This window comes from Orcinus orca, chromosome 13, assembly GCF_937001465.1.
Source record: "Orcinus orca chromosome 13, mOrcOrc1.1, whole genome shotgun sequence".
NCBI lineage: Eukaryota > Metazoa > Chordata > Mammalia > Artiodactyla > Delphinidae > Orcinus > Orcinus orca.
In genome coordinates, this window is record NC_064571.1 from 80,667,399 (window position 1) to 80,690,174 (window position 22,776).

The window sequence follows — 22,776 nt, forward strand, 5'->3', positions numbered from 1 at the left end:
TTAACCTTATGGGGATTCCCTTGTATATTATTTGTTGCTTTTCCCTTGCTGCTTTTAATATCTTTTATTTGTATTTAATTTTTGATAGTTTGATTAATATGTGTCTTGGCGTGTTTCTCCTTGCATTTATCCTGTATGGGACTTCTCTGCGCCTCCTGAACTTGACTATTTCCTTTCCCATGTTAGGGAACTTTTCAATTATAATCTCTTCAAATATTTTCTCAGAACCTTTCTTTTTTTCTTCTTCTTCTGGGACCCCTATAATTCGAATGTTGGTACGTTTAATATTGTCCCAGAGGTCTCTGAGACTGTCCTTAATTCTTTTCATCTCTTTTCTTTATTCTGCTCTGCGGTAGTTATTTCCACTATTTTATCTTCCAGGTCACTTATCCGTTCTTCTGCCTCAGTTATTCTGCTATTGATTCCTTCTAGAGAATTTTTAATTTCATTTACTGGGTTGTTCATCATTGTTTGTTTGTTCTTTAGTTCTTCTGGGGCCTTTTTAAACGTTTCTTATATTTTCTCTGTTCTATTTCCAAGATTTTGGATCCTCTTTACTATCATTACTCTGAATTCTTTTCCAGGTGGACTGCCTATCTCCTCTTCCTTTGTTTGGTCTGGTGGGTTTTTACCTTGCTCCTTCATCTGCTGCATATTTCTCTGTCTTCTCATTTTGTTTAACTTACTGTGTTTGGGGTCTCCTTTTCACAGGCTGCAGGTTCATAGTTTCCATTGGTTTTGGTGTCTGCCCCCAGTGGGTGAGGTTGGTTCAGTGGCTTTTGTAATCTTCCTGGTTGAGGGGACTGGTGCCTGTGGGTGGGGCTGGATCTTGTCTTTCTGGTGGGCAGGACCGCATCCGGTGGTGTGTTTTGGGGTGTCTGTGACCTTATGATGATTTTAGGCAGCCTCTCTGCTAATCGGTGGGGTTGTGTTCCTGTCTTGCTAGTTGTTTGGCATCATAGGGCGTCCAGCACTGGAATTTGCTGGCGGTTGAGTGGAGCTGGGTCTTAGTGTTGCGACAGAGATCTCTGGGAGAGCTCTCGACGATTGATATTACGTGGGGCCGGGTGGTCTCTGGTGGTCCAGTGTCCTGAATTTGGCTCTCCCACCTCAGAGGCTGAGGCCTGACACCCGGCCGGAGCACCAAGACCCTGTCAGCCACCTGGCAAAATTTCCCCCACAGATCACAAACTTCATATATACCACATGTCTTCTAATACAGCTGCTCGACTGGTCTTTTTCCACGTCTAGATCAGCATCCTGCTTCTTCAGAAAACTGTGCTGCACTCAGACTCCGGAGCTCATTCACATGGTTCTCTCCCCACCCTCCTCCGGCGCTGCCGAACCTGGGCCGAAGCTGCTCTTTCCTGGTGGGCCCGGGAGCCAGTAGGCCTTCTGAGAGTGCCCTCAGGGTGGCGCGTCTACTCTGACATGTTGGCTTCCAAATGGAAAAACCCTTTCTTTGTGTGTATAAAGGTGGCCTTCGAGGTCCACGTTTCAGGGAACTGGCCTGCGGTCCCCAGGACGGTCGCGGCTTTGGCCGGTGGGGCCCCTCCAGAGCCAGCAGCCTCAGTGAGGCCGCCCTCCCCTGGGGCTCCAGGGCGGCTCCGTGGCAGTGGAGGGGAGAGACCCTGAGCCAGGCCTTCCAGCTCTGCCAAAACGTGGGCTCCATTTTGTCAAAAACCTTTAAAAAAAAAAATTATCTTTTTGAAGTATAATTAATTTACAATGTTGTGTTTCTGGTGTACAGCAAAGTGATTCCGTTTTATATATTTTTATATATATATATATATATATATATGTATTCTTTTTCATATTCTTTTCCATTATGGTTTATTACAGGATATTAGATATAGTTCCCTGTGCTATACAGTAGGACCTTGTTTTTATCCATTCTATATATAATTGTTTGCGTCTGCTAATCCCAAACTCCCCATCCATCCCTCCCCCACCCCACTCCCACGTGGGAACCACTAGTCTGTCCTCTGTGTCTGTTTCTGACAAAAACCTTTTATAACATCTACAGTTAAAGATGAGAGTACGATAATTATTCAGAGGCTTGTGCCTATTAAATTTATTTGATGAGCATGTGTGTTTTCTCCCATTACAGATGTACCTCAGGGATATTGAGTTTGGTTCCAGACCACCACAATAAAGTGAATATCACAATAAAGCAAGTCACACAAATTTTTTTGGTTTTTCAGACTATACAAAAGTTATGTTTATACTGTACTGTTGTCTATTAATTGTACAGAAAAAGCATTGTGTCTAAAAAAAATTCTGCATACCTTAATTAAAAAATACTTTATTGCTAAAAAATGCCAAAACAATTACAGTAGGAACATCAAAGATCACTGATCACAGATCACCATAACAAATATAATAATAATGAAAAAGTTTCAAATATTGTGAGAATTACCAAAATGTGATACAGAGACATGAATTGAGCAAATGCTTTTGGAAAAATGGCATCAGTAGACTTGCTCAATGCAGGGTGGCCACCAATTTGTTAAAAAAAAGACAGTGTCTAAAGTGCGATAAAGTGAAGTTTGATAAGGTGAGGTGTGCCTGTATTTATGTTTATCTGTAACATCACATTTTGAGAGTATATTTTAAATTTCTAGTTTGTGTTAAGGATTAGTTTATTAGTTTGCCTAGGGAAAAAAATGTTTCAAAAAATTCAACAGCTAAAATTATAATGTTCTAAAATAATATACCCACTAAACCAGGAACTAAGAAAATACCTTGATGCGGTTTAAAACCAAAAATCTAATGAACATCCATTACTTATTCTCATTTAACAACTCACTCAGTTCTCAGAACCACCCTATCATATTACTATTATTGTCATCTCCATTTTACAGATGAGGAAATGAAGGTCAGACAGGTTTTGTAGATTGTCTGGGGTCGCCCAGATAAAGACATGTTGTGAATTTCTCTTACCGTATCTCATCTTTTTATGACATTAAAGAGTCTGCAATGGACTGTTAAGGCAGTGCTTCTCAAACGTCCTTCTGCTTAGGAATTGCCCAGGGATCTTATTAAAATACAAATTTTACTTGGGTAGGTGTAGGTAGCGCCTGAGATTCTGCGTTTCCAACCAGCTCCCAAGTGCCCCTTAGTCCATAGACTGAACTTCGCAAGGTCTTAAGGCATTACTTTCCTCCATTTTCTCACCGCTTCCACCTCCTTCTTTCTGCCTTGGCCTTATTTCCTTTTCTACTCCCTGCCTTCATATACCTTTAAAAAATTTCCTAACAGAAATGACCCACAAGTGTGAACCAGTATATTAGTGATTCTCAAAAGGATGTACAGAAGTAAATGCACTCAGAGAACAGATAATTAATGAGGAATTCCTCTGTGCACCATTCAAAGAGGGAGAAAGACTTCCTTCAAAACTATTGAGTATTTTAGGAGTCTTTGTCTGTTTGTTTAAATTGCTGCTTAATCACAGTAGCAGCTTCAGCTGTCTTAAAGCTTCATGTATATTGAACAGTGTCAGATCATTCAGGCTTCATTGAGCTCTTTGGAGTTACCTAGGGACTTCACATTATTTTTAAAGCACACAAAAGACCCCGCCCCCCCCCCAAAAAAAGGAAAAGATAAAGAAAGCCCACTAGAGCAAATTGAATCCAGTTTCTTCTTACTCTTCCCGTTCTGTGAGGCAAAGTGAATCATCAGATGATCTCCAAGTACCCCCAGTGCATGAGCCCTCTGTTCTGTGATATGAACCCTGCTGAAAGCCATGGTCGCCAACCAGGAGGGTGGATCCACTCTACCACTGCAGTGTTCCTTGGGGCCACCTAAGGCCATATTTATTACTTCACAGCTGCCTCATTACAGTGCGATGTGTCCATGTTTCTATTGATGAACGAACCTCAAGAAGATTTTCTGATTGGCGTACATTTGAGAGCAGCCACAAAGACGTTGTTAGTATTTATTTACCAAAAGTTAAGATTTGAGATTGGAATTCTGCACACACCAAAATTATTGCCTTTGTAGGAATTTGTCTTTTAATATAACTTGATTATGATCATTATTTGAAAAAAAATCACACTTTTTATACTACTGCAATGCCATTAACACGTTATGCATTCATTTGTTTTCAGTTCCCTTTTACTCTTTGTCAGGTGCCCCAGTTGTTTCACGGGAGCTGATGAATAGAAGACGTTGTCCTGGGAAATGTCTGCTCCACCCCGTTCCATGTGTAGTGAGGAAAGTGTGCGCAGTGTGTGGATCGGTTCCTTAACTGAGTTCAGGGACCGACCCAGAATATGGGCACTTACGTCTCTCACTGTTCGCTCACTCACGTTTACTTGCTTTCCGCCCCGGGCCCGCCCACCTGCCTGTCCTTCTCCCTCCATCTAGCCTAGCATGGTACAGATCAGTTTGCATACTCATTTCCTACTGAGGCCAGGCAGGTAATGGAAATGAGCAAGGTGGACGGGGCTTAAGGGAAGGTAGGAAGTTTGGAGGCAGAGGGGTACTTGAGAGCTCAGAGGACACCTTATCTAAGGGAAACAGCTGCCAGTGAGTCCTTATCTTCCAGCATTTAAAGGGGAGCTACGTTGTTAAGAGAGTGGATCCTAAGAGATCTCATCACACGAAAAAAAACCATATTTTTCTTTTTCCTTTTTGTATCTATATGAGATGATGGATTTTCACTAAACTTACTATGGTAATCTTCACAATATATGTAAGTCAAATCATTATGCTGTACACCTTAAACTTAGACAGTGCTGTATGTCAATTATATCTCAATAAAGCGGGAGAAAAAAAGAAGAGCTGGTAAATCTTCATTGTGTAAAATTTCTAAATTTTGAAACATTGGTATATACTGTGTAAGCCAGTACAAAACGCTGGCTGCTGGTTTATAACTTCAATCTAGAAGGTTGGACAGAGTGACCTCCTGTTCCCTTCAGGCATTCCAGTTCTATGACATTTATATTTAGAAGAAGTCACAGAGGTCTGTGTTTGTCTTGTCTGAATGCAGTCTTTCCTTCTCCCATTCTCAAATAAGAACAATTTTATTTTGTGTAGTGCATCATGATATATAAAGTGCTTTTCATATTTACTGTCTCTTTTAATAGACCATAATCATTTAAGTTCAAGGTTGGGTTATCTTCATACGTTTATGCCATACAGAATCTGCAAACTCTTATACAAAGGACCAGCTTATTAATATTCTCAGAATCTTTCTTTTTTCTTTGATTCAATAATTGCCTTTGTTTAGTTGGCATTTCTTTTCTGTTCCTTTGTAGTTTTGTGAATATCCTCTTATACTACCTTACTTACCTAGTAGAACATCATATTCTCAAATTAATCATTCAGTGAACCTAGTTTTGTTGTCATTGTTCTGCTCTTGTTCTTTTCTGTTAATAGAACTACTCGTATATTTCAGAAGACTCCTTATCTTTTGAGCCAAAACTGATTGTGTGAATGTGTGTGTGTTTCCTTTAGTAGTTAATTTTTTTAAAAAAATAGTGTACTGAATTACCCTGTGTAGTACAATAACCTCCCCCCACCACAGAAATCCTCATTATAGGGAAAGAGGTAGAAGCAAATGTCTGTGTATTTGCAATGAAACTGAGATATTTTTCTCTATTACCTATTTTACATCTTTTTAAAATCATTTGTATCTCTCTTTTATAATAAGGTAAAAACGTTTTGAAATCATGTTCTCTTTTTATTCCTAAGCTCATTAAACCCTCTCCTTGCCTCCATAAAATGCTATAAAAATGGAATCATTTTCCTTCCCATTCTGTTTGTTTTTTTTTTTACGTTGTAAAAGTCATAATTGGGGGCTTCGCTGGTGGCGCAGTGGTTAAGAATCCACCTGCCAATTCAGGAGACACAGGCTCAAGCCCTGGTCTGGGAAGATCCCACATGCCGCGGAGCAACTAAGCCCGTGCGCCACAACTACTGAGCCTGCGTGCCATAGCTACTGAAGCCCGTGAGCCTAGAGCCCGTGCTCTGCAACAACAGAAGCCACCGCAGTGAGAAGCCTGTGCACCGCAGCTAAGAGTAGCCCCTGCTCGCCACAAGTAGAGAAAGCCCACACGCAGCAACGAAGACCCAACGCAGCCAAAAATAAATACATTTATTAAAAAAAGAAAGTTGCAATTGGTTATTTTTTACCCACCTGCTTATCTTGAAAAATTTCAAACCAACAGAAAAGTTGCAAAGATTGAAAAATAATGACTATATTCTCTTCCCCTTGATTCACCAATTGTTAACATTCTATCACAATTCTAACATTCTGTTTTTCTTTCTTTGCCTCTGTATATGTGTGTGTGTGTGTATTTGCCGAATCATAAGAAAGACTACGAATTTTAAAAACTCAAATTGAAATTAAAATGTAAACTATTTTGTAGCTAAAAACTTTAGGAGATACTGGCTAGTCGATTTCCTGGACAGCTTTTCCTACAGAGCTGCCTTTCATTTCTGTGCAGTCTTATTGAGCACAAATGTTCACAGTATATAGCCAAGCTCATCTATAACATAGTGCTTCTAGAGCACAATGTTTCTGTTTTAGGAATGAGTTTTCGTAATTTTATTATGTATTTGAACTATCAACCAAAACTTAGAGCAGTTTTTTCCAAAATGTCCAATGTTATCAACTGCACAGCAAGTTGTTAGGTAAAAGGAATCTAATGACTTGGAAAACGCTATGATAATCATCTCTCTGTATCACATCAGTACCTGAATAATTTTAATCTACTGCCACAGTGTTCTGGAATTTGCCCCCATTTGGTTCAGGAGCGTTGCATAGTGATTGACAAAGCAGTAACATCGTCCAAGTTCAAATATTGGCTCCACGACTTACTGTGTGACTGTGGACAAGTTATTAAACGTCTCTTTGGTTACTTCCTTATCCACAAACTGGAGATGATAACAGAATACATGAAAAAGATAGTGACGATGAAGTGATGTAATTCATGGCACACAGTAAGCTTTCATAGTTATTATTATTAACGATTTTCATTCTTGTTCACTGTATGCAGGTCTTGCATTATTTTCATAACTTCCATCCGGTCTTCATGACTCCAGCTTCTTCCCATTCTAGCTCATCCTACCTGCTCCCCTCTTGGCACTTGGGTGACAGGGTCAAAAATATCAGCTTCTTATTATGTGAAACTGGCTTGGACTCAAAGCCCAAAATGTACTTTAATCTTCTTTTCTCTTGAATTACACTTAATTTGACCAGTGCAGGCCTCACCAAAAGGGCCTGAGCATGCCCCGGCCTGCACACCTCTCTGAGCACTAACATGACTATGATATTTCACTGCTCAGAAACCCTCCATCATTCCCATTCCACACCAGGTAAGACCAATGTCCTCAGTAATCATTGCTGCCACTAATTGAAGTTCTTCGTTATGTGCCGGATAATGTATTATGTGCTTTATTATTTCATTTTATGTATTTCATTCTCAACCACTCCACGAGTAAGGGGTTATTATCTATCTCCAATTTACAAATAAGACACTGAGGCTCAGAACCGTTGCGTGACTTCTTGGTCAGTGTAGTGCTGTCAGGAAGTGGTCATTCTGGGAACTGAATCTGGGCTGATGTCTGCAAAGCCTGTGTTTTCAGAGCTTGAACGTGTGCCACCTTTTCAGCCTGTGTGCGAGCTCCTGGTTATCCAGGTCAGGAGACCTGTCCTCACTTTGCTGTCTCCTCTGATTGACCCCCAGCCATCTGTGCTTTTATTGCTCCCTGAACATGCTATGTCCTTTGAAATCTTGGACTTTTTTTTTCCCTTGCTCTTCTCTTTATCTGGATTATATTTTCCCACCTTTCCACTTATGTGCCTTCCATTTGCCCTTTGTGATCCGGCTCAGAGGCCACGTCCTCTGTGAAGCCTTCCCTGATTTTACTCTTTCTTCAAAACAATTGTTCACATTTATATTATGTTAATATTTAGAGAATAGTCATTTGTGAAGTCTTTCTGTTTCATTGTATTATTAATTCTTTGAAGGCACAGATCATATAATTGTTCATCCCTGATCATCCAGTACAAGGTAGTACTCTGTTGATGCTGATGATAAAATGATGATGATTATTCGGATGATGGTTGCTGTTTATTAAATCCTTCCTCTGTGCCACGTACAATTCTGGGTACTTTATATAAGTTATCTTGGTTGCAAAGACTCCAACAGACACACTTTCAGGACCTTTGTCTACTTAACTGTAAGACGGGAATGATGACATTCATGATTTTTATTGAGAGTTGTTAGGAAAAGATTCATAGGTCCATCAAATTCCAAAATAATACTCTTTCCACTACACAATACTGTCTGTTTGCTTTTCAAGTAGTAGATATCCAGGAAATATTTATAGCATTCTGCTTCTTTTGCACCCCAGTTTTGACATTTCTGATACATATAAAGAGTGGCACTCATAGGTAAAACTAACAAATGTCTGTAAATTTAGGAAATGCTTGAACCAGTTGTCCATGGCATTTTGTAATATATTTTATTCCTAAATACAAATAACAAACTTTTTTTTTTAATTTAAATTGCCCTGAAATTGTATTGGCAAGTATATTATAGAATGCACACTGAGAGAAATACTCAGTGGTATTGTAGAGTTTTATTCTCAGAAGTTTTAAAAAAATCTTATGTGGTCTTGTTAGTTCATGGAATTTGGAACTTGATGTAGGTGATTTATTGGTGAAAGCCTAAGGATCTGGGTATAAAAGAATGTATATAAGTCAGTGCTTTAGCCCGGATCTCTAGGGCCTTGTGGAAGTGAGGCTTCTGTATGAGTGACCTCTTAACAGTCATCGATGGTAGTAATTCATCGACATCGTCATCAAATAAGTTGTTTTCCTAAGATGGTCCATTTGGGGTTATAAATGAAAAGATTCTAGTACTGGATAGAAAGTTGTACAAATGTCCCCTTCGACAAATTCTTTTAGACCTCCCAGTTCTTTAATAATCACACATTCATATTTTATTTTTAAGGTAGTATCAAATTTGATACTCTAACCCCTTATTTAAATTCTATCACAGAAAAATAGTAGAAAGAACATGGACTTTGGGGTCATACTGCACTAGTATAGTTGTTGTGGGCATACACTATCACTTCCATGAAGTCTCTTTCCTCATCTATAAAATGGAATTTACATGTACAGCATGATGACTATAGTTAACAATATATTATATATTTGGAAGTTACTAAGAGAGATCTTAAAAGTTCTCATCTCAAGAAAAAAAGTTTGTAACTATATCAGATGATGGATGTTAACTGAACTTACCATGGTAATTATTTTGCAGTATATATACATAAATCATGACGTTGTACACCTTAAAGTAATACAATGTTATATGCCAATTATATCTCAATAAAACTGAAAGAATTTTCAATAAAATATTTACAAAGTAAATATATTTACTTTGTATAGTTATTGTCGACTAGTAATAGTTTATATAAAATTACCTAATGATGCCTGGCACTATTAGTATCATTAGTAGAAATAAACCATACTTTTTTCTTTTTCTTTGAATTCAGAGTTATTAACTAGTTGATGAGATAAGCCATTCATGAAAATTGTATTACAAGAGTTATTTTGTTTGCCAAGACTAAAATAATATTTCAATCAAAGATATTTTCCAGATGCCTACCTGGTTATCCAAGACTCTAGCACCCTCCTATGTAAACTATTATCAATAGAAACAGTTATCACTGTAAAGCAGTGTTCTATTGAAAACTGTTTGATTTGAAAATCTTTAATTTTGCCCATTGAGCTAGTTGTCGATTCAATTCAATACAAAGAGAGTCTTTTTTTTTTTTTTTTTTTTTTTTTTTTTTTTGCGGTACGCGGGCCTCTCACTGTTGTGGCCTCTCCTGTTGCGGAGCACAGGCTCCGGACGCACAGGCTCAGCGGCTGTGGCTCACGGGCCTAGCCGCTCCGCGGCATTTGGGGATCTTCCCGGGCTGGGGCACAAACCCATGTCCCCTGTATCAGCAGGCAAACGCTTAACCACTGCGCCACCAGGGAAGCCCAAAAAGGGAGTCTTTTAAGCCCTGGGAACTGGATGGGCACTGGGCATACATTTTCATAGAACTTTGAAATAAGCCGTGCCTCTTAATAAACTTTGCTTAAGAAATGGAGTAGCTAAGAACATATTGATTATGTTTATCTGCTTTCTGTAACTCATTTGAATATGATACTGTTTAAAAATCACATGCATTTTACATAGGTTTTAAACACCTAATGTGGTTTGCTTTAAGCCATTTAAAACCTACATTTTTCCTCGCAGTAGGAAAAAAAATAAAGTCACCCAACAAACAGTTGTTTAGATCAGTCACCACATTTGATTACTGGAATTAGAAACTACTAAGTCTTTTTTTTTTTCTTTTTAATCTAACCCTTGATTTTGCAGAGAAGAGCTGGTGTCCTCTGAGGACCTGCTGGAGTGGCTGCGGCCTTTCTGTGCTGACGACGCCTGGCCCGTGAGGCCCCGCATTCAAGTGCTGCAGATTCTGGAACAGTCATTTCACCTGACCGAGGAGGATGGCAGGCTCCTTGTGTTCTTTAGAACGGAGGCCATCCTCAAAGCCACTTGGCCCCAGCGACAGGTAAGGGAGCATCTGACTGCTATTTCTTGATTACTTTAAACCACCTTCAGGTGAGCAATCAGCTTGCTAATGCAAACTTCCCGGTGTGTTCATCAGTCCAACTTTGTAGTAGTTAAATACGTGCAACAGATTTTGTTTTTATTTTTCCGTGTGTTTGAATATGCATAGTAGATGATGCCTCAGTCACCTAACGTGTATCTAATTTGTCTCTTCATAGGGTACAGTCAGGATTTTTCGTAGTATCAGTTAATTATGGCAGCTCACCCTTTCCCTGGAGAAATGCAGATCTAAGTGGAAATTCAGCATGCAGTATAGCTATTTCATTTCTTTTATGCTCTGCCCAGGCACTGTTATGCCGTCCCTTCTCTTCTGTACACACACAGACAAAATGCAGCAGGCACACGAGATCTTGGTTCCTCCGTATCATCCTTCAGGGCTCACTCAGTCCATCACCTGTCTGGACCCTTCCCTGACCATTTCAAACGTAATTCATTGAACCTTGAGGTCCACACATTTGATCTATTATTATTATTATTACTGCTGTTACTACTACTACTAAAAGTTTTGTCTCCCCACTACCTGAAAACAGAGAAACCCTGGAGGATATACCTATCATTTTTCAAATCCCTCTAAGTACGCTGTGCACACGTTCAGAGCTTAAACGCTTGTTGATTGAGTAAGTGGAAATGCCAATTCCTAAATCGCAATACGGTGGCTGTTGAATTTTGGCTTAGATTCTAAACTGATGCGTCCTGAAGGCATAGGATCTAAGAGTCAGCACTTAATCAAGCGCTTTAGCTTGCAGAGTAGACTACAGGCCAATAAAAGTTAGAAAATAAGACTTCCTAGGTTAATCTAGTCTGCAAAAGAGTTTCCTGGAAGTCTGATTCCAACTCAATTGACCTTCTAATTTTAAAGCTCTGCTTTATCATTTCTGTTTGTTTCCTTATTATTTCATTTAAAGAACAATGAACTTCTTTTTAGAAAAAACCAAATATTAAGGATATCTCGAGACTCCTCTCAGAGCATCTTTAGAATTACCTCACATATTCTTATTTCCCTCTGTGAGAGAAACAGGTAAATACTGTTATCTATTCTTCAGAGTTAGGGAATTTGAGATTCAAACAAGATGGACTTATCAAAGATTCTCTAATCTTGCCACATTGCTGAAATGGATTGTATTAAAAGTCACTAATACCTGAATAATACTCTCTGAAGCATCATGACCATATCACATTATTTAGTCTCAGCATTTCGCTTTGAATTGCATCAAGAGACCACTAACAGGCTTTTTCAGGAGCAGTCTGTGAACACTAATGCTATGGGCTATGACATATACTCCAGGCCCCTGGCATAGTGAGTGCTCGAGGTGTGCTTGTTTTCAACAGACCCGAAGGTCCCCAAAGCATCTCGGAGGTAAGCGCCAAACTAGGTCACGTTATTTTTGCCGTGTGGAACCTTAAGTTCTGACTCATCCTGAAACAAATGAGCGCTCTGACTTTTATGTACTTTTCTGACAGAACCTCCATTTTTCAAGTTCTCAGCCTTTTTCAGTTGCATCTTCCTTGATGCCTCTGTCCTGGCAGGACGATGAGGCCGGCTTCTGTGGCTGGAGCCTCACTTCATGTCAGATCTCTGCACCGGAAATGTTATGAAGCAATGTGGAAACTGGGAAAAGAGGAAAATATCCATCTTACCTGTTGTGTTGACACATTAGAACATACACTCTGATATTTGGGTCTAAACACTTCAGAAATAATATAAGTATAACCACTATTTCTTCTTTTGAGTTTTCCTTGATGTTCCAGTTATTCAGAGAACAAGTTGCAGCTTTTAGATGACTTCAATGACTTCTGGCTATTTCTCAGATTTTAATTTCATCTTAGCTGAACTTGTTCCAAAGACAGTATTTAAGGGAGCTTAGCTTTGTTAAGACTCCTTTTCCATGTACTTTTCTAAGCTGACTTGACCTTAATTTCACTGAATACACACTGTTGTCTCTCATTTGCAAAGTCTGCGTGTTGCTCCTCGTTTGGCCAGTGTTTCCTCTGGTGCTGTGAGCTTTTCAGGCCCTCAACAAACATCTCTCCAGGGTGTCTCTTGACTTTAGTAAAAGTCATCTCATGTCTCCTTCGCTTTTTACATTTTCTACCTCCTCCTACTTTCCCTCTGTATAAGAACAATTTCCTGGTCCTTGGAAGCTAATGATCTGAGTTTCTTAACGTATTTGGTAGTAGAAATAAGGAAACTACCATACATTTAGGTCTTTAATCCATTTTGAGTTTATTTTTGTATAAGTTGTGAGAAAATGTTCTAATTTCATTTTTTTACATGTGGCTGGTAAGGATGTGGAGAAAAGAGAACTCTAGCACACTGTTGGTGGGTGTGTAAACTGCGGCAGCCACTATAGAAAGCAGTAGGGGGGTTCCTCAAAAAATTAAAAATGGAACTACCATATGATCCTGCAGTTCCACTCCTGGGTGTATATCCAAAAAGAATGAAAATACTAATTCGAAGAGATACATACATGTCAGCGTCCATAACAGCACTGATTACAATAACCAAGATATGGAAGTAGCCTAAGTGTCTGTCAACAGTTGAATGGATAAAGAAAATGTGAGATATATAGATATACAGATATATATCTCCAGTGGCATATTACTAGGCCATACAAAAGAATGGAATCTTGCCATTTACAGCATCACAGATGGATCTGGAGGGTATTATGCTTAGTGAAATATTAGGTTGGCCAAAAAGGTTGAATTTTGGCCTTTTTCTGTAAGATGGAACAAAAAACCTGAATGAACTTTTTGGCCAACCCAGTAAGTCAGAGAACGACAAACAGTGTGTGTTGTCACTTTTGTGTGAAATCTAAAAAAATAAAACAAATGGATATTACAAAACAGAAACAGACTCATAGGTACAGAGAACAAGCTAATGGCTGCCGGAGGGGAGAGCGGTAGGGAGAGGGCAAGGTAAGTGGAGGGGATTAAGAGGTACAAGCTATTAGGTATAAAACAAATAAGTTACAAGGATGTAATGTACAACACAGGGAATATAGCCAATATTTTATAATAACTGTATATGGAGTATAATCTATAAAAATAGCAAATCATTATGTCATACACTTCAAACTAATACAACACTGCAAGTCAAATATGCTTCAATTAAAAAAAAAAACTACCATAATGGCTTAATTATGTTATTCGTTTGTAGACTTCTTCAAAATAAATTAAATCACTGAGTGTCTCCTCCTTCTCCTCCTTTAAAAGTTAAGTTTTCTATGTCAGCCTCGCCTTGCTTATTCAGATCTATTTTGGAGGGCAAGTGAATTTGGTAGGGGAACGCTGCCTTATAAAATAGCTGTTTGCTATTTAGAAAATGAATGCAAAAAATTTGTAACATCAGAATGGAAGTAGCAACAACCTCTGGAATGCTGTAGAACTATGCCCATAGTTTAAATTTGAGGTAGTCTTCATTACTGTTTTTAAAAAACTATGTTATCTCTCACTAGACCAGTAGAAAGATTGGGGCGCTGGGGGACAAATCATATGCGTGTGTCTCCATCCTCCCTCCACTGTTGTTTATGATCTTGGAGAAGATTCTTAAACTGTGAGCCTTGGCTGCTTGGTATGTAAAATGGGGCCTTGAACCAGAGGAGTCAGGGGATGGTTTGCTCACCTCTGTCATTTCTTCGACAGAGGTCGTCTTCATCTCCATATCCCAAACACCTAGAAGACCCCAAAGTGCTGATTGCACAGGCTCTCGTTTTCTTAATTTCTCCCAATCTCCTTCTCCATCCTCAAAGGTAATATTAAGGATAGAGACAGTCTTACAGTGTAAAGATAAGAATAGGTAATGACATTGCAATGTTCAATTGCCAGAAAATGTGGGACTGCTACCTTCACTGAGGCTGGTAATCCTCTTAGGCAGACTTTGCATACATCAAATAGGGACTTAATATTTAATTATCCTCAAGGTGCCCAAAGTAGTGATCCCGCTAATCAATGTGTTGCTGGGAAACCAGCCAGCTCCTGCAGAATACGGGCCCTCATTTTTCAACAGCTTGAAAGGCCTTCGTTTCCGTCCCAGAAATGTGCCCCAGCTTGGTGAGCAGCAGGGAGACAGAGGGGAGGGAGGAAGGTAGAGGGGGAGGGGAATGAATGTAATGTGTTAATTCCCTTGGTACAATTTATCTGAGTTTTTCAGGTTTTGTAATTTTCTAGTTAACTGGTACATGAAAAATATGGGTCAAAATACTGATGTTTCCTTAAAAAATTTCATACCCCATCACCTCAATTTTTTTTTCTGTTTTTATGTAAAAAAGAACATGTGGCTTAGAGTTTCATTTCACTTCGTAAAATTTCAGTCTGTCTGAATTTGTGGTTGTAAGTGATCAACAGAAAGAATTAGTTTAAGACAACTTCTAACCTCATTACAAATTCATTTATACATGGAAGGATACATTAGCCCTTCTCATCAGAGGCCAGCTTGGCTTCATTTGCCAAAACATCAACAAAATACTCACTTCCTTGTCAGACAGAGCTCCGACAAAGATCAGTAGGAAAAGTTAAGTGTGCAAAGCTATATTTAGTTCATTACAGAAGAATTACTGTTACCTTAAATGTCTTCAGAGCTAAGACTCATTGCCATAAATGATTTTCTTAAATATAGGATAATATTTGATGTTAAAAATATGTGTTCACACGAGTACTTCTCTAATAGCCATGAAATCACAAATTCCTAGAACTGGAAGACACGTTCAAAAGCATCCTTGTTCAGTAGTCACATTTTATAGAGAGGGATGTGGATGTCCAAAAAGGAAGAAGTTACGTCCTCAGATTTTAGCATAAATGTCACCATTTCCAAAATGACTACATCCACCCAGTCACAACCTATTTTATGAGCATTTTTCTCTTCTAATCACTTACCCCTATCTGCTAACTTCTTCCCCTCTATCTGTCTGTCTATTTATTATGTGATGTCTTTCTTCTTCCATTAGAATATAAATTCCATGAGAACAGGGATCTTACAGACACTCAGTAAGTATTTGTTGAATAAATGAATATTAAATCTTAAAAAACATGTCCAAGGTCACCTTTAAAGTGGCAAGGCCGAGACTCCTGACGTTCAGTCCGACATTCTTGCCATGAATGATGATTAGACCATGCTGCTTCCCCCTTACATGCAAATAAAATGATTTGCTTGGAATAATGCACCTGTTTCCTTAGAGAGTGGCCTGGTGCTTTTAGATTGGTACTATTTTGTATTAACTTGCCGTATTTTGCCGATGGTGATTTCTGACCAGCTAGTTGCTTCTCATGTGGAAGCAAACAAATCAGAAGCACGTTGGTCCACATATGAAAAAGAAATCAATGTGCCTTTCTTCCTAAAATGATTAAAGTTAAGCGAACATCCGTATCACTGGGTTCTGCAAATGTTTGGAGACCTTGAGAAGGTCCTTCCTTATGAATAATGGGTTCTTCCTTTAAAGATTTCACCCTCTTGTCACTGGCATCACTGGGGGAAGATAAGGAGACTGTGGACTGTGTCTGTCCTAAGTGCACATCACTGCACTTCATCTTTAAAACAGCCTTGCAAAGTAGTTACCGTTCGCTGTGTTTTAGATGAGGTCACGTGACCTAGAAGATGAGGTTACATGACCTGCACAGCTTGTGAGCTATAGAACTGGAGTTCACATCCAGTTCTGTGTGATCTGGAAGCCTGTGTTCTTTTTGGCCCTATAGTACTCCTCTTCCTATTTGCCAGGGGAATACATTCAGCAGTAACATTTTGGTAGCATGCTCTGCTGTCCTTTTCTCTTCCCACTGTCACTTTATGTGGATTGGATGTGATTAAGTGTGAGAACTCAGGAGTTTGATTCAGAGAACAGGAAACATTGCTTCATCTTTTAGCATTTTTCACTCTCTCAATACACAGCATTATATGTGTTAATTGCTGCTCAGTTAAAACATTCTGAAAAATGTGCCTAATAACTGCTGTTTGAACTGTACGCTATGTGAAATATTCATCGAAGATTCTTCAAGCGTCGATTATGCACCGTTCACTGTGCTACTCTCTGGGGTTAGAAAAAGAGACAAAGCAAATGGTAGTAAAGCGTTTGGGCTCTTCACCAGGTAGACCTGCATTCAAATCCCAGTTTCACCACTGACTAGCTCTGGGGACTTGAACTAGTTACTGACCCTCTTACAACCTCAGTTTCCTCATGTGTAAAATGGGAATAATATGTGTGAGGGTTAAATGGAATCGCACATGCAAAGCTCTGACTCCGGTCCAGGTAGATGGACGCTGTTGGTGTGGGGAGTCCTATCCGATGGAGAATGTAGATTTGTGAACAGAGAAGCAAATCCTCTAAGTGCTTCAGTGCTGTGGTAAAAGTCTGCACGCTGCATGGGCTCAGGAGGGCAGGCAGCTGTTCTGTCCGGAGGTGGTGAGGAAGACTGCTCTGAGGAGGGCATCCTTGACCTGAGTTCAGCACAGCTGGGTGTACGGTGTGGAAGCAAGAGCCACTGGGAGATGAAACTGGAGAGAAGCAGGTCAGACGGTGGAGCCGCCCCCGTGTCCTGCTCAGCTTTTACCCCAGTGACCCTAAGGCCTCCCGGAAAATTGGTGCCCAAGAAGCAGCCTGATCAGATCCGGGCTTTAGGAGAAGCCGTCTGACCTCTGCGTGAACACGGGACTGGAGGGGCACCAGTTAGGGGACAGAGGCTGTGGTCAGGTTGCCTGACCTTGGCCCTGAACTTTGTATCAGCTTCAAAGATGGAAGAGGACAGAAAAGAGAGCTGAAGGAGTTTCTACCAGTGGACTCAGTGACTGCTTGGGTGCAGGGGATGAGACACGAGTCCAGTACCTTTCTGATTTCTGCTAAAGTTAACAGGGAGGAAGTGGTGCTCCTTAGCTAGCTAGGAAATACAGAAGAACCCGGTTTTGTGGAGAAAGACACGAAGTTCAGGGCTGTCAGTAGTGTGTTTTAAATCTCAACAGCACTTTTTTGGGGAGTTGGGGTGAAATAGGGAGGCCCTGTTTATCCCCTTCATGCAGGCAGATTGTCCTCATAGCCTTACGTGTGCCTTAGTTCACAGCGACCACCTCCTGGGAAATAAACTTGAGTTTAGTAAATGTCACTGCATGGGGATGGCTTTGACTCCATCCCAGGGCACCCTTCCCCGGGGTCTGCTCAGCCCAGTTGGCTTTGTTTATAGTGGGGCAGTTATATCCAAGTGCCCTTTGCTTAGTAGCAGTCGTGCTCCCAAGGAGCTGCATTGCTATTGTCTCTTCATTCCTCTAATGCATTAGAGGGAAAAGTTGAAGAAAAATAGGGGGAAAGAAGCAGGAAACGTACAAGTGTTTGAACACCGGAGGGTGGTGCGGATGTGAGGTAGTTGGATGTAAGTTCTCTAATTTTTTTAACTTTTCATTTTGAAAATTTTATATTTAATACCAAAAAAATGTCAACTATACAAAGAATTTTACATATTCTTCATGTTGGTTCACCAAATATTACCATCTCAGATGGCTACGGCTAACACTGATACAATACCTTATCTTTTTCACCCATCATTCAGATGTTGTCAGTCGGCCCACTAATGGTTTTTTCTGATCCATGTCCGGTGCAGGTCACACGTTGCACTTAATGCCATGTCTCCTTAGGGTCCCGTAATCTGAAATAGTTCCTCATTCTTCCCCCCCCCCCCTTTTATGACCTTGACATTTTTTAAAAAGCACTGGCCAATTATTTTATAAAATACCACTAAATTTGACTTTGTCTGAGTTTTGTTCGTGTATTCAAGTTGTGCTTTTTTTTTTTTTTTTCCTGCGGTACGTGGGCCTCTCACTGATGTGGCCTCTCCCGTTGCGGAGCACAGGCTCCGGACGCGCAGGCTCAGCGGCCATGGCTCACGGGCCCAGCCGCTCCGCGGCATGTGGGATCTTCCCGGACTGGGGCACAAACCCGTGTCCCCTGCATTGGCAGACTGACTCTCAACCACTGCGCCACCAGGGAAGCCCAAGTTGTGCATTTTTGGTGAGAATACCACAGAAGTGATTTTGGGTCCTTCCCACTACATTATCTTAGGAGATATACAGTACTGTTGTGTTCCTTTACTGACAGTGTTCATTTTGATCACTTGATTGAGGTGGTGTCAACCATATTTCTTCTATATAAAATTACCTTTTTTCCCTTTGGGATTAATACATGTCTTGTGTTGAGGTACTTTGAGATTGTATAAGGACTGTTTCTCGCCGTACTTTCACCAGCTAATTTTAGCATGCATTGATGACTGTCGCCTGAGTTAATGATCACTGTGGTGTCTCCCAAATGGTATTTTTTATCATTTGTTCTCCCCTGTATGTATTTATTCATTCATTTATTTATTTACATCACTACAAGCTCAAGGATTCTCATTTTGTTGTGCGGTTGTAATCTATTACTATCGCCATTTTAATGCTTTGCTCAGGTCTTCTCCTGCATCCTTTTGACTTGTGCCCATCCCATCACTGTTTGAACCACAGATGTTCGAGACCCTCTTACACTTTCCCTGCCTGGAACTGGATTCAGTCATTGACTTTAAAGAGCTTGATTTTTTAAATAAAGAGTGACATTTAGAAGCCAAGACTCGGGTGCTAGGTGTACGCATTGATGCAGTGGCATTATAGTTTCTAGATCCTCTTAGGGGACAGAGCACACATATGTCTACATCTATTTTTATGTCTGTCTATATTCATTTTAAAAACCATGAGTTTGTATTGATCCTTCCAATTCCAATCCAATTCCACACAGTTTAGTTTTCTCTCTTTCCTTATTTGTGAACTCCTTTCTCTGTCAGTGAGAAACTTGACTCTCATTATCCACAATGTGTTTATTTATTTGCTTAATCCTAGAGTACACATAAAGTAGTTCTGGAAATTCCAGCCAACTTACTAGCTAGAATATTTGTGTAGAGCTCTTTTTGTCTTTAGCCTTAGAGTAATAGTACTCAGAAATCTTTTTTCAAGGTTACTTCTTCCCTCTCTCTCTCCCTCCCTCCCCTTCTCTCTCTCTCTTTTTCACGCGCGCGCACACACACACACACACACACACACACACACACACACACCACCTCCACTGTGGTTTGCTTATTCACTTATAGATTAATTTTATATCTATTTGTATGGTTTTTGCTGTTCGTGTTTATTTCAATTATGGATCCACTTTCTGAATATGTGACACATTTACGTGGAATGTGAGAGAACATTCTTTGGAGTTTGGCATGCTTCCTTTTTCACTTACGATACTTTGAAGTTTAGACATTCTTGGCCTGTAATTGTGCTGAATGTATGGGTTTTATTTAGTTTATTCTTGTTCTTTTTGTTTTGGAGGATATGTGGGTATTCTATATAGAGAATATATAGGAGGCCACATAACTCAATGGCCACCATTTTCTTCTACTACGCATAATTCTCTGGATAACTTCTAACTGTAATAAAAATAGATTCAAAATAAAAACTCTGGTCATTACAGCAGAAATCTGTTTTTACTTAAGCTGAGAAGATGCTTCACATACTATCAGTTTTCATGTTTTTTAGGGCCATCTATGAACCAAACATTAGGCTTTGTATGTGTATCTTATCATTCGAACCTCATAATAACCCTTTTTTTTGAATAAATAATAAAAACATTTACTAGAAGTTATGTTTTCCTACATCCCTACAGGTGGAAGATTTTGTCCATAGAGAAATGGCAATCAATTGTTTACAGTTGATGTTTACATGGGGATATTAGCATATTTAAAATGTTTTCAGACAAAATGAGCAGAATGTCCTGGTGTAACACAATATGCAAACAACATCACATTTTAAAATTTTTTTTTTTTTTTGCGGTACGCGGGCCTCTCACCGTTGTGGCCTCTCCCGTTGCGGAGCACGGGCTCCGGATGCGCAGGCTCAGCGGCCATGGCTCACGGGCCCAGCCGCTCTGCGGCATGTGAGATCTTCCCAGACCAGGGCACGAACACGTGTCCCCTGCATCGGCAGGTGGACTCACAACCACTGCACCACCAGGGAAGCCCCACATCACATTTTTAAAAGATGCAGTTACTGGAATAAATTTTAGGATGTATACTGGATAGATAATTCTGTATTATGCAACATTTGAAATTAGCCGTGTTCGCAAAAAAGATGTTTCGGTGTGGACTTCCATGATTCTGGTCAAGGACGAGTCAGTGGTGGAACATGTCATTAAACACAGAACAGTAGAGAAGCTGATTATAAGACAAAGTCATGGATCCATTTTTTTAATGAGGAATTTTGTTGCTTACATAATTATCAAGGCAGTCAAATGAGCATATTTGCAAGAAAAAAAGGAAATTTCCTAGATCACAGGAAGATTTTGACGCAGGTCTCCCTGTGATATCACTATGAAACTGATACAAATCATAATAACCCTTTTGATGGAAGTGATCTTATCATTCCATTCAACACATGAGCAAATAGGCTCAGAGTAGTTAAGAAATCTTTATAGTACCTCTGCTAAAACATAGCAGAATGATGTATAATAATGAACTACCAATACTGTGGCTGCCATAGTGGCTCAGTGTTAACTCAGTGTTAGATACCTATAGAGGTGTGTGTGTATGTATGTATGTTGTCCTGTATTATGTTATATATTATGTTATGTTATATTATTTTCAAAGTACCCTGATAGGTTAGGTATTATTACCTTATTTTTACAAATGAAAGCACTAAGGCTTGGTGAGGTGTTTTTACATGGTCACAGGGCTATGAGGTGGCAGGGCCAGTATTCCACCTGAGTCTGAATGATACACTACAGTGCAAGCATTTCCAGCTCCATGACTTATTCTATTAATACTTTATCAACATTAACTAAAAAACAAAGTCTGGCCTTAAAAGACTGGCTTGTATAGCAGTTCTTTAAAGTAAACGTGTGTATTTATGGAGACCCTTATGGCGTGATTGATTATTTGTCCTAGAGAAAAAATTTGTAAGGCAAATCTTCTTATTTTAAAACAAAGTATTTTCCCCCTCTCATATGTCTCACTTAAAAATGTTTTCATTAAATATTATATTTAGCCGTGTGGAAATATGTATTGAAGTTACAACAGCACTTACGGAGAGTGACTATGGAATGCTTTATTGTGTAATTTCTATCTTTTGAGATACAATAAATTAAGTAGGCTGTAGAACATGGCTCATAAGTGTGCTTGCTAGCTTTTTGTGTATGTTTATGTGTTTATGCACCGCACATACAGCCTCAAACCTCTGGAAAACCCTTTGGAACTTAATTCTTTCATTGGGTTTCCCCCCCTCCCAAGGGCATGTTTGCTGTGCCCTAGGAGAGACTTTTTATGGCAATAGAGAACCATTTATTCTTGAGGAGTTCACAAATATACAATGATATACAATATCATTTTCCTAATATACCTTAGGAGAGAAGCAGAGGCTAAATGTTTGTGCTCATCACCAGACCTAGAGGCAAAGGTGGGAAATAATTCAATCTCTCATTTCTTTGTTCCTTATCCGTACACCCTCTCTTTGGTAGATATTCTTCCCTCCGCGTGGGCTAGGGAAGGCTGTTTGAACCTTCAGGCTGTCTCAACAACACATTTTGCCTTTATTATAAGCAGTGCAAGATATAGTACTTATGAAATTCTCTCAGTAGCTACATCTATTCTTTAGTTCTCTGCCATAGAAATGGGAAAATCTCCTAGAAGATAGCTATCCTACTTCTAGTATTTAAACTTTAGTCCTATTTCCACAATTTTATGTTTTCTATTTAATAAAACTTATAAATACTCAGAAGTGGACATGATCGTAATTTCCGTTCTGTTTATATTCTCTTATCTAAGAATAATAATCAGTTACTATAGTTAATAGTAATAATACTGTGTACTGAGTACTTATTGTGTGCCAGATACTGGTGTAAGCACTGCTGAGATTGGTGGGGTAAGTCTAACAGCTTCTGACTAAGTCCAGCAGAAGCTTATGACTTCTTTGTCTTCTAAAAATTTGACTTTCCTTCACCAGAGAGCTTGATTAGACCCAGTGGACACAACAGACAGTGTTGGCCACCAGAAACCTTATAAAAGGAGTAGCTGTAACATACAAGGGTCTAGTATTCTAGAGATCATTTCTGTTACCTTTTCATATTTCTGTATGTCTATTGAAGTAGGGATT

General features: G+C 39.5%; 1 protein-coding gene and 1 long non-coding RNA gene across 5 annotated transcripts in view; one reads left to right on the top strand and one right to left on the bottom strand.

Annotated features, from left to right (window-relative positions):
• NBAS (NBAS subunit of NRZ tethering complex) overlaps positions 1-22,776 on the top strand; it is a 341,400-nt gene that overhangs the window by 283,021 nt on the left and 35,603 nt on the right. For 3 of the 4 annotated variants that reach the window (XR_004485944.2, XM_004274869.2, XM_033437419.2), the window contains one exon: positions 10,389-10,584. Coding sequence is in view for 3 of the 4 variants with exons in the window: in XM_004274869.2 (XP_004274917.1) it covers positions 10,389-10,584 (196 nt within the window). In the remaining variant the exon portion in view is untranslated. Of the gene's footprint in view, positions 1-4,130; positions 5,565-10,388; positions 10,585-22,776 lie in introns of those variants that run through there. The other variant, XM_033437425.2, reaches the window with a different exon arrangement.
• Positions 1-22,776, bottom strand: part of LOC125960762 (uncharacterized) — a 308,514-nt gene that overhangs the window by 199,090 nt on the left and 86,648 nt on the right. The window lies entirely within an intron of this gene.